Source organism: Scomber scombrus, chromosome 5, assembly GCF_963691925.1.
Source record: "Scomber scombrus chromosome 5, fScoSco1.1, whole genome shotgun sequence".
NCBI classification, from domain to species: domain Eukaryota; kingdom Metazoa; phylum Chordata; class Actinopteri; order Scombriformes; family Scombridae; genus Scomber; species Scomber scombrus.
Window position 1 is genome coordinate 3685955 of NC_084974.1, and position 23018 is coordinate 3708972.

The 23018-nt window shown below is 38.9% G+C and overlaps 1 protein-coding gene across 1 annotated transcript in view; it reads left to right on the forward strand.

The window, feature by feature from the left end:
* Window positions 1–21447, forward strand: part of ubash3bb (ubiquitin associated and SH3 domain containing Bb) — a 49338-nt gene extending 27891 nt beyond the window's left edge. The window contains exons 2-14 of the mRNA XM_062419828.1: window positions 7083–7136; window positions 9348–9534; window positions 9639–9837; window positions 10333–10502; window positions 10656–10864; window positions 12342–12486; window positions 12582–12708; window positions 12830–12949; window positions 13064–13156; window positions 13316–13460; window positions 14369–14475; window positions 14599–14708; window positions 15684–21447. Coding sequence (XP_062275812.1) covers window positions 7083–7136; window positions 9348–9534; window positions 9639–9837; window positions 10333–10502; window positions 10656–10864; window positions 12342–12486; window positions 12582–12708; window positions 12830–12949; window positions 13064–13156; window positions 13316–13460; window positions 14369–14475; window positions 14599–14708; window positions 15684–15821 — 1804 coding nt within the window. The 3' untranslated portion in view covers window positions 15822–21447. The remainder of the gene's footprint in view (window positions 1–7082; window positions 7137–9347; window positions 9535–9638; window positions 9838–10332; window positions 10503–10655; window positions 10865–12341; window positions 12487–12581; window positions 12709–12829; window positions 12950–13063; window positions 13157–13315; window positions 13461–14368; window positions 14476–14598; window positions 14709–15683) is intronic.
* The last annotated feature ends 1571 nt before the right edge of the window (window positions 21448–23018 follow it).

Sequence of the window (23018 nt, forward strand, 5' to 3'; positions counted from 1 at the left end):
CTTACCCAACATTGCAGGTAGCAACTAAAATGAAATCCACATCCAACAACTAATCCATTGAAACATGGAGAGAAGAATACAATGAATCATGTCTCTGTATCAGAAACAGCAGAATCATATCTGAGAGTAAAAACTGAACCAAACTGTAGTTTATTTTTAATAATTAGATCATTAGATCAACAGTCTTCTGGAGCGAGATCAGCTTAAAAAAAAAGTATTACAGAAAAACAAAAATCTTAAAATAAATGCAGCCCAGTTCTTGAATGTGTCACATTATAACCATGTTCAGTAGAGTATTTCCTCCTGTGTGTTTTTTTTTGGTATCATTTCTACCTTCAATTGAGCAAACATATCATTAGCAAAAAGGCACAGAGAATGAAGAAACTGCGTGAAAATGTGATGTATTAATTGCATCATTGATCCTTACATGAATTATTAATAGAGGCAAGTTATGCAATCCCTCATGTCCCTGTGTGATAAAGTAATCTTCATTTAGTTATATTCAATAACTGCTTATGCCACATTTAGTCTGAATATTAACAGAGCTCAGTTAGGCCTTTCACAATAATTATGACTTATTGTACGATAACTTAATTATCAACATCATCATGTCTATATATGGACTTATCATATGATACATGGACATCACCTTGATCATTTTTTGACCTCAGTATTGCCACACTTCACATTAGCAGCTAAGAGGCTATTCATGTCACATTGACTAAACAAGTAGTGTCCTCCATTCCTCACTGTGTTCGTCCTGAGTGGAGACTGCAGAAGAATTAAAGGTAAATAACTCTGTCTCCAACCATAATGACAGTCTGTGTTTTTACAGAAGTGTAGCACTCACTCTCCAATCCCACCGCCCCTTACATTATTATTCTATTATATTATCATTATATTAGTGATATAAAATTATCTTCAAATGACAATAATATTGTTTATCGCGATTATTTCTGAGACAATATATCGTCTAACAAAAGTAGTTATTGTGACAGGCCTAGGCTTAGTCTCTCAGTGTTGTGGAGGAATTTGTGCTCATACGTCAATGTAAAAACACTCCAGCTCAGTGACATTGTTGTCTGGATTTTGAAACTTTACACAGCTTCTCCCTCATCAGCTGCGCATACACAGAATTTCTGTCTTGCAACATGAGCCTGTGTTTCAGCTGTAACTCAGAAAAACTCTTAATACGATTCCGCAGAATTCTGTAACACGCACAGCAGACTCTGACATGATAGACAGTCATACCGTTCTTGAAGCAAAAAAGTATATCTGCATACTAAGACACCATTACTGCCACCACCACACGTGAGGGTCTTACTGTGGAATGCGGTGTTTGCTTTCACAGCAGACGTGGCAGGGGCCATGCAGGCCACAAGAATCCAGTTATGACTCATCAATGTATCAAACATCGCCCTAGATCTCACTGAATATCATACAAGTGGATTGTTTTAACCCATATGACCTCATATTTGTCTGACAGAGCAATGCTTTCTGCCTTACTGCTGATTCTTGTCTTTCTGAAAGTGGAATCATAAATTAAGGCTAGAGAGAGAAGTCTTGTTGGTGGAGTTTCTTGTGTCTCCCCAGATGATTGCTCACAATTTTTCTCAGAAACATTTAAATAGAGCCTCTTGTACAAACACGGAGTTCTCCTTTTAGACAACATTTTAACTTCTTGGAGCTTTAGTATTGGTTTTGGAGTTGTTTTCAGACAAATGTGTATCAATATAAGTATTCTTGAGAAATTTCCTTTGATCGTGTTATGATAAGACACAAGAGACCAACTGTTCACACTCTGTATGATTATTCTATTGGTTGTCTAATGTCTGACGCACTGTGTTATTATTTGTGTTAGATGATACGCCGATGACTCTGTCTCATTTGTTTGTTGTTCATCTGATCTAACCAGAAATGGAAACAATTTGACGTCATGTGTGGCAGGCGCTTGTTCTTAAGAACAATTAAGCAGTCTGCGGGTGTTTATGTCATCAAATGTTCCAGATGGCAATAGGTTGACTCACTTATGGTACATAAAAATAAAAAAACAGACTAGATGTAGATGAGTAGAAATGTATTATCGTCAATGATTTACAGGATGCTTTAAATGCTGTTTGCCTCTTAAATGCCTCTTAAAGCCCCTGAAACCTATTTTCTCCATCAGTTTCTTAACGTAGTAGAATTTTCTGCCCGAGTTTGTAGTTTTGGTTGAATCACATGACAGATTTTTGTATTTGTGGTTTCTTTTTGCGGGCAGTGATCAGTTAGAAACAGGTGTACACGGGATATAAGACCTATACTGCAGCCAGCCACCAGGGGGCAATCCATAGTATTTTGGCTTCACTTTTGGGGAGCTGTCATGTTGTCCAACGTAATCCAATAACAAACAATGTATCAGGATGAAGTAAAGGTTTAACTTCATCTCCCAAATTCCCACTCAGTTTATTATATGTAACGGTTCAGACCAATGAGCAGGATATAGTGGGGGGCACATGAACAAAACCTTTTATGTGTTTATTATTTCAAAAGTGGAGTCAATCCCTGGCACGACTGGCTTCAAATGAGGTGTGATACATTGCAGATACATGTTAAACTGAGATTTAAGGTGAGCACAGTGAAACTTTCCTCATCTTTCCTCAGATGAATGAGACACTTTGCACACACTCTGCACGCTCAAACATCACAGTGAAACAACAAGAACAACACATTTTTGAGTGGAGAGGGGACTTGATGCTTTGAAACCAAGCTTTCAGGGCCTTTAAGGTCACTCCTTTCGCAATAACTTTTCCCATCCTGTGCAGCCCATTTCCTGTTGAGCCGAATGTTTGTCATGACAAACAAGGAACCGGGAAAAAATTTGGTCTCCTCTGTTGACTAATGAATTGTGACGCATATTTCAAAAGACACATTTATCAATGCTTTTTTTTTAGTAGGGTCTAATACATATTATTTACATAATGCAGCAATATTTGTTACTGTAGTTTAGGAAAGAAACACATGCAGTCACCCTTAAGCTGTATGGAGGGCAGTCTGTATTTTTCATTTCATTTGGAATCTAAACAGTTTAAAATAGTCGTATTAAATAGAATATCTGACACTCGACTGCTTTACACACTGATGACAAGCAGTGACAAGTGAACTGACATGTGGCTCACACAGCCCACTTCTCCTTTCCAGCACTTCGTCATGGTTGTTAAAGGCCACACATAAAGTACTGTCATTAACATTAAATGTAACCCAGGTGTTAATATGCGGCAAAGCTTTCCTCTATGTTCCTCATATTTGACTTGGTTTACAGCTTGCTGATATTTTTGCTCGTGTAAATGTGTGTGTGTGTATGTGTGTGTTTGTGTGTGTATCTGTGTGTGTGTAGGCGTATGTTAAAGTGGTTTCGGTCCCTTCCTTAAACAGCTTCCTTCAGCCGCTTTGTCTCGGTCTCTCTTCCTTGTTTCGGATTCTCTCACATATGTATACGGCTTTATGTAGGTCTGCACCTGTGGGACACGGCAGCTTCATACAAACCCGAGGCAACAGGCACCCGAGACAGCCGTACACTGACTGATGTCTCTGGCTGCCTCTGCCTCTGTTGTGGTCAGATGAACCGCTGCTACTTACTGAGCTCACTGTGGAGAAGTTGTGTAAAAAGTTAGGGTTTGTATTTTTTTTTACATGACAAGAATATATAAGACAAGAGTCCACAACATACTCAAATAGCTGAAAACAACTGCCTTCTGCTGGGAACTAGATTGTTGAGAGCCGTGAGACTCAATTACAGTAAATGTAGGGTATTGTGAAACCAAAACAATGAGCTAAAAGAGGCTAAACTAGGCTGTAGATCTCCTCATACATTTTAAATGGTCACGTGATTCATTTTAAAATAAAAGATATATATTAGTGGAGTGTTAAAGTATTATTGTCACATAAAATATTACAAATCAAATAAAAGAATATATAAAAACTAGCCAATAGTTAAAGGGGCAGTGTGGACAGTTTAGTGGCATCTAGCATAATGGACTTGGCAGAAATGAATTTAGAAATATTCATAAGTATGTTTTAATCAGTGTGTTATCCCATGAAAATAACAATGTGTTTTTGTTACCTTAGATCACGCCCAAACTATTCCATAAAGAGCCGTGTGCCTGCAGGTTTTTGTTTCAACCAATCAAGAGCACACGATTCAACCAAACAGTCTGAAGACAGAGATCAGTTGATTGAATGAGTCAAGCCTGATGTGCTCCTGCTTGTTTGGAATGAAAAACTGCAACCACATGAACCTTTATGGAATAGTTTGGACATCCCTGCCTTTATAGAATGAATGAGCCCTTTATATCTACATAGGGAGCGGGTCCTCTTCTGTGGAGGCCACCATGTTATACCACCATGTTTCTAAGGTAGCCCAGAATGGACAAACCAAACACTGGATCTAGAGAGGGCCTTTAATGTTTTTTACGAGTTTGCTTGGAGGTCAGGGATGGTGGGAAGTGTACTCAGTTGGTTGCAATGTGCAGCCTCACCACTAGATGCCACTAAGTTCTACACACTGCATCTTTAAAATGATAAATATAGACTATGACCACACAGTATTAGCTGACGTTGCTTCAGTCCAGCATACTGTAGCTTATCAGCAGTTCTATTCAAATGCTAATTCAGTCACCATTCAGTCAATGCGTACGCAAACACCATCACCTCTCCCATCAAACAGGAACAACTCATCTCATGGCTCGCTGAGGGGGCTGCTCGCTCTACCCCCTAGAGATGGAAAACCAAATTAACATGCACACATTCTTATCTTCTGGGCGGCGGCTAATTAGATTCTTTCGCTCTAATATGAATCATCTGATCTGCCGTTGCTTCTCCTTCTTATCAGTCCAGCCTCCAGGTGTTGCTGAGGAAAACGACGGAGGCGTGAATGGATAAATTTCCATCTTCTCTCTCTTGCTTGTTTCTTGCTCGGTGTTTGATCTCCGTGGATGATTCAAACTTGCGTAAAGGCCGTGGTAAATATAAAATTGAGCGGAAACCTTTGTTCGTTCTGTGAAACCAGCAGCTGAATATCTTTCTCCAGTTATTTCAGCTTTCATATCACACTCTTTTTGGTGTATTCTGTAAAATATTCCTGTTAGGGCGTTCTGTAGATGACTGTTCCATCACTTTCTTCAGCGATCCAGCCATAGAAAGCAGATAGTAAACAGATGATGATCAGCAGAACACAGCACATACATTCATACACATGACTCACTGCTTCACAAGTAACTGGAAGTCTGTAGTTATGGTTAGAAGGAGTCACCCCTCTGTGGTTTGTTCACACTTACTCTTATGAAAGGAATTGATGTTAAATGTCTTCCCACACATGCTGCGTATCATCTTCCACGTTGGCTTAGAGGTAACTGGCAGTTGTGACATGGACGTACAATTACTCACTGCTGCGCTGAACTATTGAGATCAAAAAGCAGGGTTAGGGTTAGGGTTAGCAGGTGCGTTTTATTGGAAAACAAAACTGACGCACGCTGTAAAGAAGTATTAAACATTGCGGCAATCCAGCTGTTAGTCGTTGAGATGTTTCAACATGCTCGGTCAAACACAGGTGTATTTTTCTCTCTCTTTTTTTTCTTTTTTGAAAGATTCATAACTACATTAATTTAAATAAGTACATTAGCATTAAGATAGTTGAAATGTATCACTGGTTATATATCATGTATTTAACTGTTGATTTATGTCATTTTCAAAGTGATTAAATAGTGTAATTGTGTCAAAGTTTGGGTTGTTTTTCATCCTGTTTTTTGCTTGTGTATGTGTGCATTTGTTTTCTTGAGTTTGATGGGTTTTTATGGACCATATTTTGATAGAGAAATGAAAACTCAATAAAAATAAAATGAAATATAAAAAAACCCCAAATGTAACATAGTATTAATGATTGCCACGTTCCACTTACATGTGTGTGCTCCAGTTCTTGTATATATATATATATATATATATTTACTGGTTAACTGGGACAGCAAAGTGGAGTGGAGTTATAGTTCATGTTATTAATTACGTCTGTACTTTTCTGCTATGAAAAAAAGGTCTAAAGAAACCAATCTGAGGCTTTTTGGCTCATATGACCCACTCTAGTATTAAGAGTAAACTGATAATAAACTGATACAATAATAACAGACAACTACAGTTTTTTTTAAAAGTTTAATTTAAATAGAAAAACGTCAAAGTCAATATTCTTAAATATTTACCATCATCAATTAATTCTGCTTTAAAATTAATTCTACCTACATTTTACAGTCTTCTCACAAATGTAACGTAAAATGTAATTGTGCATTAAAAAGTGCTTGATATGATGTTTTTACTCGATGCAAAGATTAAAATTGAAATCCAGCAAAGTTTTTAAAAAAGAGAGTCTAAAGCATAACTAATATCAACAAATGATTAGATTCCAAAAGCTTCTTACAGTAGCAATGAGGTCGAATCTAGTTTGTTTCTTGCACCGCTGCCAGATGCAGTGTTCTCTTAGCTCTAACTAGTGAGAGAAGAAGCTCGTTTCCATTTCACATCGTGATGTTTTTCTGTCTGAATCGATGGCTGCTGAATTTCTGTTTAGAGATTCATTTCAGCCAGTCAAACCAGGAAAAATCTGAATAATTCACCAGTCTTCCTTTTTTCCCGGTGTCACCTCCACTGGCAGCTCTGCTCAGTCGACAACTTCCAGCCTTCTTCGTGTTTTCCCCCCCTCTCTTGCTTTAAAGCCATTATTTGCATCTCTTAACTTTTTAGAGTGTCACTTTCCACATATAGGCATGGATCCAGAACACTTCTCCTTTTTATTTCCCATCTGCTGCCAGAAAAACTCCTGAGTATAAAAACTACTGTATAGGAGAACAAGATCAATGTGTTTCCAAGGGCTGCTCAACTCATTTGGCCCGAGAAGAACCAACTTCTCTGGGGTTTCTCATCGCAGTGTTGTGCTCATTGTTCACACACGCTTTCGACTGTGCACATTTCACAGTATGAATGAGCGACTTGATGAACATTCTCTGTGTTGTCGAGGGACTTAATTCGTTTTTTTTCTTCTTTCTCCTGCTCTTTTACAGACTGAAAGCTTTGGTATCAACGGGAGGTCGGAGTGTGCAAGCAGCATGTGACTGGTAAGTTTAAAACAAAAAAATGTGTTTACAGTACACACACACACACACACACACACACACACATCACAAGTCAGGGACATGATAATATGTTATACTGCCCTCTGCTGACGAAAGAAGAGCATCCTATTTAATTGTCCTTTTTGGGATCAGGCTTGTTTTTTAACTCAGATCAAATGCAAATTATTATCCCAAGTGTATATTTTTTTTTAATACTTTAGAACCTGGAGATTAAATGTGTGGATGTTTATTTTTTATGTAAAATTCCTCTCAACGGATTGGAAGCTCAGATTTATAAATGTTTGTGTACAAGAAACCAGTGCTGTTCACTAATTGTACACAATGATTCATAACTACATTAATTTAAATAAGTACATTAGCATTAAGATAGTTGAAATGTATCACTGGTTATATATCATGTATTTAACTGTTGATTTATGTCATTTTCAAAGTGATTAAATAGTGTAATTGTGTTAAAGTTTGGGTTGTTTTTCATCCTGTTTTTTGCTCGTGTATGTGTGCATTTGTTTCTTGAGTTTGATGGGTTTTTATGGACCATATTTAGATAGATGAAAACTCAATAAAAATAAAATGAAATATAAAAAAACCCCAAATGTAACATAGTATTAATGATTGCCACGTTCCACTTACATGTGTGTGCTCCAGTTCTTGTGTATATATATATATATATTTACTGGTTAACTGGGACAGCAAAGTGGAGTGGAGTTATAGTTCATGTTATTAATTACGTCTGTACTTTTCTGCTATGAAAAAAAAGGTCTAAAGAAACCAATCTGAGGCTTTTTGGCTCATATGACCCACTCTAGTATTAAGAGTAAACTGATAATAAACTGATAAAATAATAACAGACAACTACAGTTTTTTTTAAAGTTTAATTTAAATAGAAAAACGTCAAAGTCAATATTCTTTTATTAACCATCATCAATTAATGCTGCTTTAAAATGAATTCTACCTACATTGTACAGTCTTCTCACAAATGTAATGTAAAATGTAATTGTGCATTAAAAAAGTGCTTGATATGATGTTTTTACTCGATGCAAAGATTAAAATTGAAATCCAGCAAAGTTTAAAAGAAAGAGAGTCTAAACATATCAAAATAAAAGCATAACTAATATCAACAAATGTTTAGATTGCAAAAGCTTCTTACAGTAGCAATGAGGTCGAATCTAGTTTGTTTCTTGCACCGCTGCCAGATGCAGTGTTCTCTTAGCTCTAACTAGTGAGAGAAGAAGCTCGTTTCCATTTCACATCGTGATGTTTTTCTGTCTGAATCGATGGCTGCTGAATTTCTGTTTAGAGATTCATTTCAGCCAGTCAAACCAGGAAAAATCTGAATAATTCACCAGTCTTCCTTTTTTCCCGGTGTCACCTCAACTGGCAGCTCTGCTCAGTCGACAACTTCCAGCCTTCTTCGTGTTTTCCCCCCCTCTCTTGCTTTAAAACCATTATTTGCATCTCTTAACTTTTTAGAGTGTCACTTTCCACATATAGGCATGGATCCAGAACACTTCTCCTTTTATTTTCCATCTGCTGCCAGAAAAACTCCTGAGTATAAAAACTACTGTATAGGAGAACAAGATCAATGTGTTTCTAGGGCTGCTCAACTCATTTGGCCCAAGAAGAACCAACTTCTCTGGGTTTCTCATCGCAGTGTTGTGCTCATTGTTCACACACGCTTTTGACTGTGCACATTTCACAGTATGAATGAGCGACTTGATGAACATTCTCTGTGTTGTCGAGGGACTTAATTAGTTTTTTCACTAATTGTACACAATGCAAGGCTTATCACTGGTCATAAATGAAGCCTGATGTAAATGGAGGCTCCTCCAAATGACTTCAGGCCAAATAAGATGTTTTGAATTTAGAGTCAGGAGTTTGTCCATTAAGAATAGCTGCCGTCATCAACGGGAGGCAGAACTGTTATCGGCAAACAAGCAGACAAACCAGAAAGTTTTGTATCCCAGAATCTCAAAAACAGAAAAGTATTAAAATTATAAAGGAGCTGTTATACAACTGAAGTCATTTGCATTCAGGCTTGTGTTCTCACCCAGTTCCTCTTTTAAGGTTTTACTCATACCATAAGTGGATTGACATGAATTTTGTACAATAAGAGTTGAAAACACAAAAGAAGATGAAGCTCAGCAAATGTGTAAACTGTGACTTTTGCTTCATTCCGTTCACGTTGGTCCTCAGGCTGTTCTCCCACGTTGATGACCCGTTCCTGGATGACCCTCTGCCCAGGGAGTTTGTCCTCTACCTGCGACCCAGCGGGCCGCTGCAGAACCAGCTCTCCCACTTCTGGCAACAGAGTCGGGTCACATGCGGCAAAAACAAAGCCCACAACATTTTCCCGCACATCACCCTCTGCCAGTTCTTCATGGTGAGTCGGAGGGCTTGAACCGCACCAACGACTGAGCTTTCATAAAGGCTGACACGATTAAAGTTTAACGAAAGTGTGTAACTCTTTGACCCCTCTTAAATCAGTGTGCGGACCACAAAGCGGAAGCTCTGTGCGAGGCTCTCCAGGCCAGCGTGCAGCAGTGGCGGGGTCGGTTTCCCACACCGCTGCCCCTGGAGCTCTACACATCCTCCAACTTCATCGGTCTTTTCGTAGAGGAGCAGGTGGCCGACGTCCTCAAGCAGTTTGCGACCGACTTCGCCACAGAGGCCGCCAGGAAGGCAGGTAGGATAAAGGAAACACTGTATATGGATCTTGACTGCCTTCTATATGTCTCATGTTTTATAGACAACACATCAACGGCCTCATATTCACCGTGAAATGTGTGGGGACCGACTTTCTTTTCCAGCAGTGGCAGTAAATGATTGGCAGTCACGTCTGGTTATTGAAGCGCTCACTCAACCTGTCACTGTAACTGTTTTTAAACGCAGGCGGAAAATGAGTGTGACTGGCAAACGGTGTGTTGGGCAACTGAGTGTCAAATCAGATTAGAGCCGTGCTGTCAGTGCTAATGCTATGTCGTATGTCTGCTTCACGGTTAAGAGGCCGATTAGTGTGTGCGGTTTGATGTGTGGCTTGTCGTTTTTTAATTTTAGACTTCTATTCGCCCCGTGCAGATTCACCTCAGTCCAACTTGTTGCACATATTTTTAATGCAGTTTTTGAACGATAATGAAAAGTGAACAATCTGTGTTCAATTCCTGTCTCATGTGTCATCCAGAGGTCCACGTTGAGCCTCACAAGAAGCAGCTCCACGTGACTCTGGCCTACAACTTCCCCTCCGATCACCTCCCCTCACTGGAGAAACTGGCCAAGGGCATCGAAGTCAAGCTCGGCTGTGATTGGCTGGCCGTCCTCTTCTCCAGGGACATTCGTTTCGCAAACCATGAGGTAATCTATTATTCATGCTTACACTGCATCTTTCAAGGTCACATATATCTCTTTACCAGCAGCACGAGAACGTACCGACACACTTGCTAGTGAGTGATGATGCTGACAGTTTGTTTTTGAATGCCGACGCCTGTGTATGTGTCCCATTTGCAGACTCTGCGGGTGATGTACCCCTACATGCCTCAGAATGAAGATGAGCTGGAGCTGGTTCCTGGTGATTTTGTCTTCATGTCTCCGATGGATCAGAGCAGTACCAGTGAGGGTTGGGTGAACGGGACCTCGCTCGCCACCGGGCTGTCTGGCCTGCTGCCCGAGAACTACGTCAGCCTGGCTGATGAGTGTGACACCTGGGTCTTCCACGGGTGAGCAGAGCACCCATACTGGCACAAGATGACCCAAACAGATAAAAATGCTAAATATGATGCAAAACACACATAGATAGTGTTTGACACTGAAATACTAAAAAGTACAGATAGATAGATAGATAGATAGATAGATAGATAGATAGATAGATAGATAGATAGATAGATAGATAGATAGATAGATAGATAGATAGATAGATAGACCTTTATTGTCATTGCAAGTATACAATGAAACTCTGTTTGAGCAGTCCAATTGCAGCATAAAAAATATAAAACATATACACATAACACTAGTACACACGAGCACAAGCCCAAACACATCTCACCCATACCCATGACCACAAAACACGTTCATACCCATACCCATAAAAACTTTCAAATATGTGTTGAATACTCTAAAATATAAATAAATGCATAAATAAGAGGCAGTGAGACATGACAGTTATACACAGTTCATTATTTAACAGTTGTCAGTGCGTCCAACACTTTGGTCTGGAGTTGGACAGATGCTGGGCAGATTACTATAAAATTGAGTTTTAGATCATTTTCGTGTCCTTGACCTTTCTTAATGCAACCACTGGGCCAGAATTTGCCTTTATACACAAGAAATATCAGAAGGTCATTGGATTTGTCATGAGGATTTTTGGAGAACAGTAATGCCTTTTAGAGGATGGCAGTCTTGAGTTGAATGTCAATCAACAAACATACATGTCATCCTCATCTCTCATCCTCTGTCTCATCTATGCCAACAGCATATAACAAGCAAAATGTGGCAAAACCCTGACATGGAGAGAAATGACAAAATAAGCACTAAACATATTTTAAATTTAAATGTAAAAATAAAGATGAAAAAAAGGGGAAATACCATGACATGTATATGGAAACATATGTGGAAAGGATTCCAAACATCTTAGATAATCATCAAATGGTTTCCATTCTCGTCTTCTTCTGAGACACTTAGTTTACCTCTCAAAGTGTTTGTATGTATTTCAAGCCTGTGCAATACAGCGTATATTTTTACCTGGACATCATTATTTTTCTAAGTTAAGGGCAATAAGACAAAAACATTTCATACAAAAATGTTTAATTAAAAGTTCTCATTAAATACCTTGAGAAACTTTTGAAACAAACACACATAAAAGGGAAAAAAGTGTCCTTGAGACTCCAGAAATATTTTCATTATATGTATTTAGTTTAACAGAAGTCTTCATCATCTAGTTATAATAAAGCAGCCCTAACTTGTTTCCTTGAATCAGATATAAGCCAGTTACACAATTAATTAATTTTATTCAACATTGCATAATTTGGTGATACTGTCCCTTTAGCACCACCTCCTGGACAAACTAGAATTTGTAGCTTCTGGAAAATGTTTTTTTTTTTTTTTTTACTCAATGAATCAGCTTTTCTCAACTGCCAAGAGAAAGAAATTATGTAACTTGTACTTTATACCTGCTGTCTGTTCTCCTGGACACCACAGCTCCCATTCATTCTTCAGCTGCGGGCCCTCTGACAAGACCGGCAAGGAGAGAGGGATGTTTGACGGCCTGCTGGACAGCCGACGCCCCGATAACACCAGTCCTGGAGACACACCCACCCTCAGTCTCATCTGTCATCCAATGCAGGTAGATTTGTGTATCTTTAAATGAAAATGAAACATGTACACACATTTTTCAAAAAGCACTTTGACTTACTGATGCTTTTTTTAAAAAATCTCCAGCAGGTCCTGCGGATGAGTGGCAGTCACTCTCGGCAGCCCAAGCGAACGCTTTTTGTGTGTCGGCACGGTGAGAGGATGGATGTGGTCTTTGGCAAACACTGGCTGTCCCTCTGCTCAGACAGTAAAGGTGAGCGCTGCGACGAGCTCGTGTCGGCTTCATTTTTAAATCAAAAGGTTATCGAAATGAATTTAATGAATGGAGTATGGTGGGATTAGACTAGAATCTTCTCTTGGAAATGTTATTGCAGGTAGATATGTGCGCTCCAATCTGAACATGCTTCCCAGTTTGCCGCTGTGGGGAGGACAGAGAGATTACGACATGGACGCTCCCATCACTGTGACTGGATGCACACAGGCACGACTAGTGGGTATGTCACCAATGCCTGTAGATCGAAATAATGCATTTGGACTGGTGTCTAATTAAAGAACTGCCCTGTATTATGTTCATGAAATACATGTGTGCTACGTATGTGTTTGTCCAGGTGAGGCCCTGTCAGAGAGCAACACAGTGTTAGATTTTGTGTACTGCTCTCCTTCTCTGCGATGTGTTCAGACAGCACAGAACATACTGAAAGGTAAGAACAGTCTCTCTGAGAAAATATGACCAAACAGTGACACAGAAATATGTATTACACTGTACTTTGACTTTGAAGATGAGCTCTAAACAGCTTTGTGTGTGTGTGTGTGTGTGTGTGTGTGTGTGTGTGTGTGTGTGTGTGTGTGTGTGAGAGCAGGTATGCAGCAGGAAGGCAAGCTGAAGGTGCGAGTGGAACCGGGGCTCTTTGAATGGACCAAATGGGTTTCAGGGAGCTCCCTTCCTGCATGGATACCTCCCACTGACTTGGCTGCAGCCCATTTTAGTGTGGACACAACGTACAGGTGATGCAAACACACATCAATCGATTGTATGTAATTAGTAATGTAAATGTAATTGTCATCTGCAAAATGTCTCATCACCAGTGATCCCTGGATGTTTGAGTACATGAAAAACAAAAACATTTGAAACAATAGCAATAAAGATAGCTGACTAATAGGACGTTTTCACCACAGTAATTCTCCGAGCCGACTAAGAACTTTTTTAGGAACTTAAAGGCACTAAATCTGCATCTGGAGGAACATGTATATTAAATGTAGTTCCTGATGCTAAAAGTCCCTGGTCCAAGGGAGGTTTTACTTTCCAAAGATACAGGAACTTTAGGGGCAGGGTTTGTATGGCTGACTCTCACTGATTGGTTCATTGCATTAACCTTGGTCATTCATTAAACAGTGTGCTAGTATTTATATTAAGACAAGGGCGGATATTTGTAATTGTTTGTTAATGTTAAAAGTAAAGCTTGGCTTTGTTGTTTGCTTAAAAAAACAGAAATGCTGAAAAGGGACTTTGAGTTACTAGCAAATAACTTCCTCTGGTTCAATAAGTCCTGGAACGTTTTGGTTAAAAAGGGGTCTAACCTACTAATCTGACTGTGTGATCAAGGCCCCTGACTGTGGGTTTTTTTTCATTATATTTGCTTTTTGAACTCATTATCTGTTTTGTTTTCTTGTGTTGGAATTTGAACATATGGGTATAAAGTTTACATGTACTACCTGCAGCTGTGGTTGTGTGGTTGTTCTTGTGTTGTGTGCTGCCAAATTTGATCGTATTCACTGATATGAAACAAAAACAATTGCAAAACCCTTCAATGGCACACAAGGGAACTGAACTTTTTTGCTGAGATTTCATGAACAGCTAAAAGTGGTGACAAACTGGCATTAAACAACACTAACTGGCATTTATCTCCATACAGACCTCTGATCCCAGTCAGCAAGCTCACTGTGTCTGAATCCTATGAGAACTACATGAGTCGGAGCTACCAAGTGACCAAAGATATCATGGCAGACTGCAAAAACACTGGTATGAGACACTCCTTAGAGTCTGGTAGAAGTTGTTGAGTTTGCGTAGGTGAAGTTTTTTTACGTGCTCATGTGTTTATCTTCTGCTGATGTTGCATCCTGCCTGGGTTTCCACTCTCTGTAGGAAACAACGTGCTGATTGTAGCCCACGCATCTTCCTTAGAGGCCTGCACACGCCAGCTGCAGGGCCGCAGCCCACAGAGCGCCAAGGACTTCATCCAAGTGGTCCGAAAGGTCTGCTCGCTGCATATGTTTTTGATGTGGTTCATCTGATTAGCTTTTTTGTTGTTTTCATACATCCCACTTCTCTGTGTGTCCATCATTACTTCCATCTGGTCTCCCTCCCTCTCTCCGTGATCATTGTAGTACAAAAAACTTCTGCGTACATGTAAAAACACACTGAAGAACAGAGTGAAGAACCAAGATGTAAAAGTGTTAAAAAAAAGTTGTTGTTTTTTATTAGACACCTGACCAGTAGAGTGATATGCTGAGTTAAGTCTGCTTTTTAGTTCTCACTACAACTGTGTGCTTCAGATCCTGCCTACAGTTTGCCTATGTTCTTGCATTAAAAAGACCAAATTATCTGTCTATTCAAACAAATATAAATAACCTAGACTTAGACAATATTGAAAAGTAGTAAATCATCGTTGTAGTGAAGATTTGTCCTTAACTTAATCATACTGGAAAATTAATAAATAAACTAAAAATCAAATGTCCACTGAGGCCTGATGCACCTATAAGGAATACACCTTACACAGGAAAAACGTCCATTGTCCAGGCAAGCATTAAGTTTCTTTTGGTTTATTTTACCATTTTCTGCAAGCAAACAGATAAAGAACAATGCTGGCTGCTGCCTCTCTAACCCTGGTAAAAAAAAAACATCAACCCTTCCCAGTGCATGCTGGTAAATAAATAAACATTTAATGATTAACCCTTACAACAACAAATAAAAGCTCTAACAATCATCATATTCAAATGTTGAAACAATGTTATTGCTTTTGCCACAAGATGGCTTCAGAGTGCACAATGTAGGATGGGCCACATGCAAGCAAATAACGTTGTGAGCAGGCAACAGTTAAATTCACCTATATAAAACATAATGATGTCATCAGAAAATGAAAGCTGCTCTACAAATTATACTGTCCAATAACTTCAGAGCTTCAACTTGAACTTGAATTTTTCTTATTAATTCCTCTGCTTGGTCCTCAGATCCCGTACCTGGGCTTCTGCTCCTGCGAGGAGCAGGGAGACACGGGGGTGTGGCAGTTAGTGGACCCTCCCATCCTCCCCCTCACACACGGACCAAACCACACCTTTGACTGGAGGGAGACACTTCTGCAAGAATGACATCTGCCTGACCCCCCCCCCCCCCTCCCACTCCCCACCCCTACCCCGACCTGATAATACTGTACTCCCCACAGACTGCAGTAACAAGTTTCAGACCAGTGGCCCCAAATACTGGAACTTTTCCCTTTTCACTGTCTTTACAAAGCCGGTGGTCTCGCAGCGATAGTCAAAGAAGCTCTCTGTCTGAACTTGAGGAGCTGGTGAATGGTTGGTGAACTGATTCCATCCCGCTGATGCTGCTTTCAACAATAATTTAGCCACCTTTTTTTTTTCTTTTTTTTTTGCAAGCGTGAGGGAGATGTTCACTCGTGCAAGGAGAGTTTTCACTGGAATCCAGTAGATGGATCATGTGTATTTATTGTCATCCCAGTCTCAGGTAGTTTTGTGAAATCAGCATGGTTTGCTCTGCTGCTGTGAATGATTAGTAAGAAAAAAGTATTATAAGTATAAGCAGGTCTACAGTAGTAGCGTGACACTGACGTAATGCCATGAAGTTGTAGAGTTGAAATGTCTTTACTTTCAGCTTGGATGACTCAGGTTCGGTTCCTAGCTCGTCAGTGATGGTCTGAGTTCCCCGAATACACAGAAAGCTAGTTTATATTTGTTCTACATATATTTTAAAACTAAACAAAAGTTGTTTTTTCTCGCTTAATTTGAACCATTAGCTGTGTGTGCAAATCACTCATTCACTCATTCATCATGATCAGCAGTAAGTTGAGATTTCCAACACTTATGAATCATCATGAGTTGTGTCATCACTAACAGGTGTTGGAACTGTTAGCAGTAGGTTGTGTACAGTACCAGCCATGGAGCAGGAATTAGCAAAACCAAAAAATATGTTAAGTACTTTTATGATTTCTGTCACAACCTTTGAGTGTTACAAATATCTTTTTATTAAAATCCCTCATGTTTTAAGATACATTAGCGACGTAGCTACTACAGCTAAGTCATTAGATGTTATATACACATGCTAACATGTCTACGTTAGCAGCATTAGCAGGTAACCATGCTAGTGTTTGTGTTTGGTTTAGCTTGTGTGCCAGCATGCGAATATTCAAAACGTGTTAACATGCTACCATTAGCACAAACGTAAATATAGTGGACTAGGCAGTAAATAAAGGGTGATTTAAGCTCGGTGCTATGAGCTATCAGCTTATATAACAAGCTAAAAGGTTAAATGTTAGCATTTAGCATGTAAGTGTGTTAATATGGATAAATCATGTTAACTGTTCCTCTGGTGCCTCTGTCCTAATGGTAAAAATCTAATAACCAAGTTGTCTAAATATTGTTCATCTATACAAGTTGGTTCTTTAGTGTAATAATGCACATTACATGCACTTTTAGTCTTGCTTTTAAACATGTGTGACTAAATGTTTTGCATAGCTAATTCGTGACCACAGTATCTGATTTGCATTTGGGAACTCATGCTCCTTTCACAAAATATTTTGAGACTGTGGAGGATTTATACAGATTGTTACGGACCCAGCAGCATTTCCACTTCATCATACATGTGACAAGGTTTGACTTTGAGCTCATCTTAAGTCACAGGGCTCATAACCAGATAAAAAATGATTGTTTTAAAAGCAATGGCATCACTTGTCCTGCTTCAGTGGCTGAGGGAATCAAGTCTTCACATCAGGGCCTTTTCCCAATACTAAATACATTATGTGGCCCCCATATGTAGCATACTAAGTACTACAGTGTCTTCTACTTTTCATTTATTATATTTAAAAATGAAACAGCCGCATCGATGACAGCACAAACTGCACTATTGACAATCACACAGTAGCTTATTGATTCCGGTCCAGCAGCATTTTTTGTGTGCATTTTTGTTGTATGTAGTTTAAAAGTTCTAAGTAATCATATTTTGAAAAAAAAAGTCTTCCGGTTGCATTTATATTTATTTATAAACCTTTCTGTCAGATGTTAGAAAGAGAGAAAAGAGAATCATCACTTTTAGCAGCATGCAAGATTTTATCCTCTGTATCTCAGGTGTTAACTGCATTTAAAACATATGTATATGCAGATTTGGAAACTGTTCCATTGATGGGGTTACTGTGTTGTTGTGAGTGCCTCTTAGAAAATTAAAGTGATATGTCCTGATAATGATAACTGTAATGACTGCCCACTACGTAACAGCTACAGAAGAAGATGCCATGGTGTGAACTTCATCAGGTGGAAACAACAATGGAAAGTTTGCTTAGTCTGATACTTGACACACATCACACATATTTATTAAGACATCATACTAGTTGCATGTTTTGATCTGTTCCTTGTAAGGCAGTTCTCAGCCAGCAGAGCCGCCTCATTCATGAATCTATCTCAGCTCTAGGTAAAGCACTTCACTCACAGAAGTTACAAATCAAAGCTAAATGGTGAAACACAAGCTGTGTCCCATTTCGTGGCCGACCTCTTAGGAGCTACACATTCTAGGACCAAATATGTCATGAGGTAAGGTTTGACCTGAGATCTCATGATGAAACATGATCAGTTTACACTACCATTAACAAACTTCACATGGCAGATATTCAAAGGTGCAATAAACCACACTCAGCCCCACTAGATGTCAGCAAACAACTATTTCCTATGCTAAGATATAGCGGAGTAATGGCGTCCTGAGCAGTGAATGAAGTCACACTGCATCTGTGTGCGTTGTAATCCAAGTTTCTCCAATCTTTGTTTTGATAGCTGGTCTGGCTGCATGCGCATGTTAGTGCATGTGAGCATGCATGTTAGTGCCTTTGAGTCCTCTGTGTCCTCCCTGCATCCGCTGGGGTCACAAAGTTTATCATATAGCTAAATGGTACACTATATTATTCTGAAAATATTTGAGATGACAAATAGGCAATGCAGCAACAGGATTGAGATCCATATTTAATCAACACTGCCTACTTTGATAGTTAAATCTGAGTTTCATGAGCTGTTGGTTTAGGGGCTGCTTTTTTCCAGAGCTTTATTGAGTAAACAATGTGCACATTTGTTTTGTTGTGTGATTCTGGTTCTAGTGCGACATGTAGTGGGACTGACTGTTCATATTGCACCTTTAAAGAGTAACTTAATACCAGACTGAAAAGGAGCACTTCATTGCCACTCTGAAAGCTTCAACACTGATGTCATGGTGTACGGTGGAGTACATAAGAAAGCTGAGAAGTTAAAACCACCTCAACTTCTCTCAAGATTTTGTTTTAATTCAGACTTTTTTAGACTTTCTTTTGGGTATATCGAGTGAGGTTATCTTCGGGAGAGAATTGGATTCATGATCTCAGTAGTTTTAAAATGCTGGCTAAAGCACCCAGGTTCAGCCCAGGAGCCTTCAGTCCTCTGAAGGATGCAGCTTTCCTTGTAGGTTGCATCCTTTGAAGGAGGTAGCCTGAGGAATGGAACACAGCTCGTCTATCTACCAAATAGCACTGACTGAATGCTTCATCTTGGACACACAGACTATTAGATCCATCACCTTGCAGTGTTTCACATTTGCAAATAAAATGATGAGTAGACTAAAGGAGAAACAAACAGTATGTGAATCCATAATAAATCACATACTGTTCTGTGTTAAAACTTTTATGCATCTGCTACTTGCATCAACCCATAGTGAGCGAGGCAGGTTCATGCTAAGGCTGTGTTTACACATAGCTTTTTTCTTCTTGGAAAAACTGCAAGGGGAATGTTTTATGAGAACATAAAAATCTGAACAACAGGCTGCTCAGTTTTGCTCAACAATAATTCTCCCGAGGATTTTCCCAGCTGTTGTTGCTGTGGGTGGTCAGCTCTGCCAAAAACTCCAATCATTTTAAGGGAATTAATAATTTGACATTTGTGTGTGATAATTTATTTCTACTGAGTTAGCACAGAAAATTGATATCACTGTCATTTGCATGCTAAATTATTGAGCTAGAGCTTGAAGGCGGTTAGCTTAGCTTAGCATAAAGACTAGAAGCAGTGGGAAACAGCTAGCTTGGCTCTGTCCAGAGTTCAAAACTGTGCCTACCAAAAACTACTTTTTTACATTTTACTAATCAACACATCGTATATTGTTTCTTTAATCTGTACACTGATCAGCCAAGATAACAAACAAGGTACAACGCACTGATAAGCGTAATTTAGAGGTGGAGGTAGGCATGTTTTTGAGCGTTGTAGTTTTGGCTAGCTGTTTCCCTATGCTCCCAGTCTTTAGACTGACTGACTCCCAGCTCTAACTTATTACATAACACACAGACGTGACTTTGAAATCAGACTTATAATTTGGGGTTTTTTTTACGTTAAAGGTGCAGAGTGTAGAATTTAGGGACATCCAGCAGAACTGACATGGCAGAAATGGAATATAATAGTCATGAGTATGTTTTAATTAGGGTCTGAAAATAAGAATAGTTGAGTTTGTGTTACTTTAAGGTTAACAATTTATATCTACATAAGTAGCAGGTCCTCTTCCACAGAGGCCACCATGTTGCACTGCCATGTTTCTACAGTAGCCCAGAATGGACAAACAAAACCCTGGCTCTGGAGAGGGCCTTTTACAAGTTTTGTGGCCACCATAGGGTCTTTAACATGCTTGTAGGGAAGGGGTATTCAGTTAGCTGCAATCTGCAACTTTACTGCTAGATGCCATTAAATCCTACACACTGGTCCTTTAAAGAAGGATTGGCTGTTAGGAAATTAAAAACTACACATGAACACAATCTTAATCCGTTAACTATTAAATCTTCACCGGTAAACACTTAATTTTCAAATTCTTTCAGGTGAAAAAAATCTATGTATGCCTCATTAAAACATAATAATTACTTTTGATGTCCAGAGACATCACAAATTTGGTTAAAGTCAATGTAATACATCTTGTGAAAACAGCAATTTTCACAAGAACAACTATTTTTACATCCCACTGTTTCCTTGATCTACAAGCCATCATCATTATATCGTTGAATCTGTGTTGTGAATACTTTGTTGACACATGGAGGCAATGAGGCAGGCATTGGAATGAAATGCAGTGCTACTACAGAAATGTGAAAGGTTATATCTTTTTTTAAATTAAATTAAATTTTCATCACACAATGTACTGGAACAGCAGATGTTAGAGTAAGATAAAAAAAAAGTGTGCTTCTACAAAAAGAGTTAAACACCAGAAGAAGAGAGCCTTGTGTATGAAAAGTGTGTGTAAAGAAACAGGAAGAAGAAGCCATGTTGTTCCTACATCCTTTATTTATTGTCTGAACATATCACCAAACATATATAACAATTAATTTAAAGTTGCCTGTTTTGAAAAATATATTGACTTATAATTTAAGATGGTTTGGAGGCTTCATGTGACATTTATTTTAGTTTTGAATATCTTTTGTTCTTTTGTTTTCGTAGCATTGAGTTATAGAAAGAAGCTGTTGTTTTTAAGCAGTTCTAATATTTTCTATTTTGGAGTACTCTGCAGGCTCGAGAGGGAGAGTAACTTGTGTTATTCAACATGTGGTGACATTTATCATTTGCAATTTGGTTTTGTTCTGATGGAACATTAAAACATAGATGTTCTCCATAGCAATAACATTATATAAGTGCAGGTGTGCACAGTTACTGCTTATCTGTTTGGGTTTGCACATGTGCTGCAAATACTGTAAAAGAATACACATCAAATAAAAGGCTACATCCCTATTCCTGTTTAATTTTGTGAGTGTATTCGCAATAAATGTTTTAACACAGAATTACAGTTACAGTAAAGCGTGTTGAGAAGTTGATCCATCATCCAGGCAAACAGGGATGTTGATTCCAAAATCTCAACATTTTGGAGATATGTTTTCACCAAACAACATTAATAGACTTATTTTAAATCGAAATCCACATTTTTAATAAATATCTGAACAATGAGTACAGTGAATGGGATTAACAATGATTAACATGGTCAACCACTAATCAGAAGATCAGCTGAGCAATCCCTGGCTCCTCCAGTCCACACAGTCCACATGTCGTCTCCTCGGGCAAGATACCGAACCCCAAATTGCTCCTGATGGCTGCACCAGCAGTGTGTGAATGTGTGTGTGAATGATTTGATCTTCCTGATGAGCAGGTTGGCATTTTGCATGGCACCCTCTTCCATCAGCATATTTGTGTGTGAATGGATGAATGTGACTTGTGTAAAAATGCTTTGAGTGGTCAGAACGGGTTCGAGTCACGAGCTGAGCTCCCATAAAAAAGGGACTGAGCTCCCATGAAAGCAGTAAAATCACACATCTGTGGTGGTCACTAAAACATTATCATCAAACATTATTTTAAGCACAAATAATAGGGTTTTCAGTACAATGACTGTTATTTACATAAACGAGACAAATAGGTAAAAAAAAAAAAGAAAACATTTATCCAGCAGAACTACGCATCATAACCATACAGTCTATGATCATAACATGAATGACAGTGACAATGACTGCACTTCCTCACCAAGCCACTGTGAGGCGCTGTAGAATGTCTAAACATTGTTCATATGGAAGCGTATCTGCACCTTTATTCAAATGGAAATGCATTTTGCAAAATGGCAATTCATTTTGGAAATTGGCAATTCAATCTTCAATACAGTTTTAATTATGTCAATGAAAATCAATGAATTTAAATTAAATTACGTGAATTCCATATTAACGTGGTATTCTTGCACCTTTATTCAAATGGAAATTCATTTTGCGAAATGGCAATTCAATCTTCAATTGTGTAATGCAATTTGAAAAGGCATTTGGCAATTGGCAATTCAATTTGCAAAGTGGCAATGCAATCCTCACATCACTTTGTATTTTCTATTGTAAACAACACAATGAAATACAACAGCGCCCCCGTTTACTCGATTGTATTTCCATATGTGTTATCTGCACCAAAATTCAAATTGAGAACGCAATCTATCAATTCTCTCATCAAGGCGGGTCTTCCTTAACAATATCACGTGACTTCTCGACTGTGTCCAGGTATTGGGTAATACCATGGGTAATACAGGTAGACGGATAGCCATGTAACCAATCAGAGACAGGGAACGTTCATGCTTGTGCACGGGTCAAATGGAGGAGGCCAGAGCGAGAAACGGTGACTGTGGTACGGACAATTTAAGTGGAGAAGGAGAAAGTGACCGAGAAACATCCAGGGAGGAGAAAGTTAGAAGGACAAAAAATGAAATATAAGAACTTTGACCAGACAAGGACCTGCAGGACACATCGGTGGTTTTCTAACCGGCGGAGGGAC